Here is a 7,082-nt window from a genome sequence, read left to right as displayed (position 1 = left end):
GGCAGCAAGAGCCCAACATAAAGACCAACCCACGCTTCCTTGGATCTACCGGGCTACCGAGTGCGGTACAAAGAGATTAGGTGGGCACACTATGTAGTCACGTCCTTTATATTTAGCACACTTATGTGGCCCGTAACAGTCTCTTGCATTGCAAATTTAAGTTAATCAGATCACAACAGTATTAATCACCTGATTACATGCTAAATTCTTCTGTGTATTCATCAGAAACCTACATTTCTCTTGCAATATTATGGCAGTTCATATCATAGAGAAAGAGCAAGAATATTATCCGGTGAGTTATCACAATTTTAAATAACGCAAGTAGGAAATAAGGAAAACGAATTATATCGGTATATTTACTTCAGCAGAAGTGCCTTAAACAGAAGTATTACTTTAGCTTGTTAGGGTAAAACTTGGTCCAGTTGAACAAGGGAATTGCTGTATTGTTTCAATAAACACCAAAACTACTCTATCTGGATAAAAGCAAGTAGTATTTGACAGTACTTGCTTAATACCTGTTGTTTAGCCTGCTCAAATGCTTCAGTCCATTTTTGAGCTTCACCAGGAGTTGCACACGCAATCTAGTAAAAGACAGTAACAATAGATCTTTAATTGCCAGGAGAACTGTATGCAAACACACAAGAGTGTAATAAGATGAATACCTCTCCTTTCTTCGTTTGATCCAATCTACTGTACAACCTCAAGACATAAACATCCTAGGTTTTCAAAACATATATATCAGATATTTCTTTAATAAGCAAGAATATATGTCCGTTCATTCACTTCATTGTCAACTGAAGCACCAATACAAAATTAGACCATTACGGCATTACCCCGTGATTGACCTTTTTGCGACCAACCTCCTCCACCACAAGAGTGTGACTGACAAAACCCTTTCGGATAGGTTCCTACAAGCAGATGTTTATGAGTAAAATAATCCTCCACAAGAATGCCCAAGAAAAGTTTGAGAGATAAAATTCTGCAAATGAAGAACCATTGTGGCATAGTGTCCAAACATAAGTCCACCCATATGTGGTAGTAGCTCGCGGGAATCAAGGCGCACACCCTTGATGGGACGTGGCCTAGGTGGGCCGCAGACCCACTCCCGCATGCTGTGTTGACCATCAAGTCAAGGCAAGCATGTTGTTAGGTGGGTCCATGGATAAGACCGGCCTGGTTTGTGAGAGCCGGGCAGGTGAACTTTCAAGACGCTGCGCGGGAACTTGTCCTGACCTACATCGAGCAACGCAGGAGAATTTTCCCAGCGTGTATACATCTCGGTAAAGCTGTTGCCTTGTGGTTCGAGTCCTGGAAACCTACCAGCCTCTTGCAGAAATGCAGGGAAAGGCTGCGTACAATAGACCCAAAGTGGTCGGACCCGTCCCCAGACCCTGCGCAAGCGAGAGCTACATGCACCGGGCTGCCCTTTTTATAACATCTCGGAACAACCCCTACATGAGAATGCGGTATTCTGTAGCTGATAAGACACATGTAAGACAGACTGACCAAGGTATTGATGTCAAAATCCCCTCAGGGTACACATTTAAAACGCACACACAACTCAGCATTTTCTTCTGAATTCCCCCACTTCTGACAAGTTTGGTGGTAAAATCTTCAGCGGAAAAATAAGCGCACGTGCATCATATATTAGCATAGCAGCAACTGAACCACAACTGTGTAGAATTTACAAACCAGATTAACCTTCAAATGCACATTTAAGCATTTCTCAGTAGACACGACACATCCAAATGCATGGACACCACATTCCCTCGTAACAAATTAGGCTTTCTCAATTCCCATGGACGTTTAAATTCTCGCCCGTGCAAAGCTCTACCTCTACCTCATGCCAAAATCAAGTCAGGAATTGCAACGGCAGAGTATAATTCGCACAATTCAGCAGTTCATCTAAAAAAAACCACAATTGTGACTAGACAGACCTAAGAAACAAGCAGTAAAGCAAGACGTAACTGAGCGGTCCCGGCTTCATCCACAACTCTGACAAGCCATAACCCGAAATCCCCGAGAATCAAAGGGACCATCACACGCATCAGAACCAAAATCTAGCGGCGAGAGCAGAGCGCGGAGAGAGGGAGGGAGGGGAGCTCACGAGTCCCGGGTTGTCGTGCGGGTCGCGCTTGTACATGGCGACGCACTTGCCGCGGATGACGAGGAAGCGGAGGTGGCAGTACTCGTGGCCGATGGAGTTGACGCCGAGGTGGTAGACCCACCCTGAGTACTCCGACGAGCTCCGGCCGCTGCCGCTGCTCCGGCTGCCGGCGTCCGGCGAGCCCGGCTCCGAGTTCTCCACCTCGATCACCTCGCCGGCCGGCGGAAGCGGCGAGGGCGGCTGCGTTGTCGTCGCCGCCATCTCCGACCGCGTCCGGTGGCGAAGGGACGAGTGGTATTTTTTCGGTCGCGCGCTTGGCTTCTCACGTTATTATTTTCTGGGGTCGGGCCGTGGACACCTCACCTCGGCTCAGATGTTACCGCCCCATCACGGCGAAGCTGCGCTGGAAAGGTAGCCGTTGGCCTCGAGGTGTCGCGTCACCGTCGTCTCTGCCTTTCTTTTCTGTTAGAAAAAGTCCTCGGGTTATATATGATTTGAAATAAAGCCCTTGGGTGGGTGTGCTTGTCGGCTGCGGCCAGCTGTCAATGGGCTGGAAATAGATGTTTTTTTTGCGAGGAAATAGATGTTAGGTAGGTGTGATTGAATTAATCGAGAATTACAGGTCGAAAAAATATGAAACATGAACCATGCATGCACGTTGCACGGTCAGAAACTTGCAGTAGTACAATGTTAAACGAAACGGGTTTCAGCTTGTTCGCCAGGGTACAAGGAGCCGGTGACGGCAACGAATATTATCAACTTTTTTGCACGGAAGGTTTTGTGTTTTGCGCCTTGCCAGTAGCGTGGGTGAAAGCGTGCCTTTGCAGAGGCTTTCATTGTACGCTGATGACGTGATTCTATTTATAAAGCCAACCATCCTGGATCTGCACTTTGTTCGTGAGGTCTTTGGCATTTTTGGAGAAGCTTCGGGTTTGAAGATTAACTTTGCGAAGTCGGCAGCGATCATGATAAGGGCCGAGCCAGAGGACGAGCAGCTGGTAAGGGACGCTTTGCCATGGAAGATGGAGTCTTTTTCTTGCAAGTATCTTGGCCTGCAGTTGAGCATTAAGCAGTTGAAGCGCTCGGAGTGGCAGCCAATGGTTGATGCAGCGCTGCATATCCTTCCTGGATGGCAAAGAGGCTTGGTGACACGGCCAGGGAGATTGATATTGGTCAACCAGGTTATGAGAGCGAGGGCGATGCATCATCTGATTGTGGCTGAGGCACCGAAGTGGGCACTGGAGAGAATTGACAAAGGCCGTCGGGCATTTTTTTGGGCAGGATCAGAAGAGGTTCATGGAGGTAGATGTTTGGCATCTTGGAACAGAGTGTGTCGTCCAAAGGAGCTGGGAGGGCTTGGTGTCATTGATCTACACAAGCACGGGATAGCGCTCGGGCTTAGGTGGGCATGGCTTTCGAGAACCGATGAGCCGAGACCATGGCAGGGGCTGAACTGGAAACCTGATAAGCAGGTTTGTGCGGCTTTTGGCAGTTTGGTGAAGTGGCAACTTGGTGCGGGCACAAAGGTGCTTTTCTGGACAGATTGTTGGATCAATGGTGCAACAGTTAAGGAGTTGGCCCCACTGGTCTATATTCAGGTCAGGACCCAAACTGCCAACAGAAGATGTGTGAGAGATGCATTATGGATGCATGCTTGGATGGAAGATATTGGAGGTGAACTTGACACGGAGGGTTTGGTACAATTCATCCGGTTGTGGGAGATTTTGATTGAGGTACAATTGGTGCCGGACACGGAGGACAAACCAATCTGGGATTGAAACAGGGATGGAAAATACACGGCCTCCTCGACTTACAAGATGATGTGTATTGGAGGGATTAGATTCCAACATTACGCTGCAATCTGGAAGTGTTGGGCACCGCTAGTCTGCAAGCTATTCATGTGGCTAGCCATCCAGTATAGGCTCTGGACCTCGGACATGAGATGGAGACATGGTCTGCAGGAAGAGAGATCACCGTGTTTCCTTTGTGATCATGAGGAAGACACGGTGGACCACATTGTTGCAATTGTGTTTTTACCCGGTAAGTTTGGTACATGTGCTTCGACAGAATGGGGATTGACATGACCTTATGCCCCTCGGCTCAATATAGTATTGGGAGGTGGTGGCTGGTAGTGAGGAAACGGATGCCAAAATTGCATCGGAAGGGTTTTGACTCAGTTGTCCTGTCGGTATGCTGGAACTTATGGAAGCAGCGCAATGGAAGGGTATTTGGCAGAACGGACTTGCGGAACACAGGAGGCACAGTGGACCTGATCTGGCAAGAACTAGAGATGTGGACTAGGGCTGGAGCGACAGGAGTAGCTACGTTTTGTGAGTAGTAGGCTTTGGGTTGTGTTAGGAGGCTGTGGTAGGGCCAGGTAGGTGGCCTGCCTAGCAATGATGTAAAATTCTTGTACATATCTTTCTCCCGTCTATAAAGCTAAGGTACGCCATTGGCGTACCCTAAAAAAAGCGTGCCTTTGCAGATCATTAGCACGTGAACCTAAAAAAATGAAGGTCATTAGCACGTGACGCGGATACTCGGTCTTTGGAACACGGTACAATCACATGCTGTATATGTTATACACATGTACTTGCCCCTATAAACACACGTACACCCTACCCATACGATCACTTTCGATATACTATCTTCGTCTTGGTTTATTGGTCTCTATTATATTCTGTGTCAAATTTTGACCATAAATATAACTAATAAAATGTTTATGTTTAAGTTTTCAATGATATAATTTTTTGTGACATGCATTAACATTTTGTTAGTTAAATCTTTGATCAAAATTTGGCACATGTTACAAAAAGGACCAATAAATCGGGACGGAGGTAGTACTGAGTTGATACAACATTTTAAGATTGACGAAATCATTATGGACGTCTTGTATTGACGAAAACGTCTTCTTCCACTGAACAAACATCGTCGGAATACCTGCAATAAATACAGAAAAATATGATCATCGACGTCAAGTCTAGAACTTGAACCCCGGTAGGATAATTTCACCATAAGAAATCTAACCATCTAAGCTACACTCAATTTTCCCTTCTCTATGCCCGCATTTCTGTTGCAACTTGAGCAAGATTTCTTTTTGACTCCTTTAATCGCCCCTGGGGTTTTTGAACGGCTGGGCATGCATTGTTGAGGCCTTAGTCCTTTTTCTTCGCATTTGGTGGCAGTTGTCCTCGTCTTTTTATCCGAGGAGGATATGTTTCAACTGACTCTTCGATGTTTATGTGTTATTATATTATTGTTAAATTATTAAATTATGCAAAATCTTATATTTATTTGGATTAATCTACCATCAAATTGTCAGAAAAGGCAGAATTGCATGTATAATATTTGTGAATGAAGGAAATTACTTGAACCTCAATAAACATGAAGAAAAGCCAAGCGTGAATATCTTTCCGGATCATGAAGACACATAAAAGAATGGAGCTAGAGGACCCATGCACCCTGCAGTGTATCTTGGCCCCAGCGGCGCGGAGGCTCCGGATTTTTTCAAAGGCTTTCCTTTTACAACAAGGTATTGTGGCAATCCTTGTGCTTCAAATCGGAATTTGGATGCACAAGGGGTCGAAACATACCCTAAATTGGCGATGTTTCACTACGGTGGTGACGTCGGGGTTGATTGACGCTGGTGACAAAGAAATCCAGTGGCTAGGGTTGATGGAGGTTGAGGCGATTGTCTGGCAACATGGTGACGACAGAGGCGAGTTGCGGCACGAATAGCTAGGTTTTAAGAATTTTCCAAAATCGTTCGTGGGCGGACATATATACTCGCGCATTGTCGGTCAGAACAACTGGAACGATTCGGTGACATTGAAATGAACAACTCCTCCGTGAAGAGAGATGCCTCTATTCAAATATGACCCCTTGGGTCTATCTTTTTTTATTGCATACACCATTACAGTTTACTTTCTTTGATGTACCATTTTTATTATTTTATCTATCTATCATTCCTACCACACCATACAATGTATCATTGTAACCAGCAGGACAAGAAGCTTGACAACCTTCTTAAAACATTAGAGGCAAGAGTGTTCCGTGTGGTGTGCAGGCACCGAGGATTTTGTTTGATCAAAAAAACCTACTGGTTCGATAAACTTTGGTTCTCAATCAAGGGGAATACTTATTGCTGGTTTACTTCACTCTTACGCTTGGGGTTACCTAACCACTTTTACGAGAGAGCAAGTAGAAGGCAACCGTTAATTACCGCGCCCATCAATACGCACTATCTCTTTTAATTTTGCTGGGACGTTATGATGGTGGCCCCTTAACCCACGTCTACATGTTGACCGTTAGATTAGAGATGCCATGTGGCCAGGTGGACTCGTGGATAAGATCAGTCAGTATTGTCAGAACCAAACTGGATCATCATCAGGCAATGGGTGCGAGAATATTTCGGGCCTAAGGCACGGCTACGCGGGAACCTTTCTGATGTGTAGCTTGGCTCAAATATACAACACTTGTCAGAAGCCGAGGTGGTTTGGGTTGCCTTGGATGTGATCCATCATCAAGACTTGAATGCAGAAGATAATTTCATTGAACCAGTTTTCAAGACTCACGACCGAAGACGAATGGTAGCTCGGGAGGGGGGTGCATCCAAACTTGAAGACCGGTTCATGGGCTACTAATGGTATTATCTCCTCGAAGAGCTTGAACCTGGGTAAAACCTTGTGTCCCTGTTACCATCATATCCACTTAGCTTGGGATGCCCTACCTCTTGATATGTCCCTCTGTCACTTTCGCCCACGGGGGCCGAGGACGCTGAAATAGGCAGACCCAGACACACCTTGGCGCGCGGGATACCGAATGCGGGCGCGGCCGAAACAGCCACATGATGGTGGCCCTGGCTGCGCCTGCTCCACCTACCATCGACCCTGAGGTGGGTCACCCAGGTACGCGTCGTCCGAGCATATTGGAAGGCGCTAAGAGGCCCCGAGAGGCCCCTGCAACACGCCACTAC

The 7,082-nt window shown here is 46.4% G+C and overlaps 1 protein-coding gene across 2 annotated transcripts in view; it reads right to left on the bottom strand.

Annotated features, from left to right (window-relative positions):
• LOC123111598 (protein ENHANCED DISEASE RESISTANCE 2-like) overlaps window positions 1-2,453 on the bottom strand; it is a 26,080-nt gene extending 23,627 nt beyond the window's left edge. The window contains exons 1-4 of one of the 2 annotated variants that reach the window (XR_006454562.1): window positions 2,108-2,453; window positions 834-908; window positions 663-716; window positions 516-581 (exon numbers count right to left, since the gene is read on the bottom strand). Coding sequence is in view for 1 of the 2 variants with exons in the window: in XM_044532418.1 (XP_044388353.1) it covers window positions 516-581; window positions 663-716; window positions 834-908; window positions 2,108-2,368 (456 nt within the window). In the remaining variant the exon portion in view is untranslated. The remainder of the gene's footprint in view (window positions 1-515; window positions 582-662; window positions 717-833; window positions 909-2,107) is intronic. The other variant, XM_044532418.1, reaches the window with a different exon arrangement.
• Window positions 2,454-7,082: the final 4,629 nt, after the last annotated feature.

Source organism: Triticum aestivum, chromosome 5B (genome assembly GCF_018294505.1).
Source record: "Triticum aestivum cultivar Chinese Spring chromosome 5B, IWGSC CS RefSeq v2.1, whole genome shotgun sequence".
Taxonomy (NCBI): domain Eukaryota; kingdom Viridiplantae; phylum Streptophyta; class Magnoliopsida; order Poales; family Poaceae; genus Triticum; species Triticum aestivum.
The sequence above is the reverse complement of the archived record's forward strand: the minus strand, read 5'-3'. Positions and strand labels throughout refer to the sequence as shown.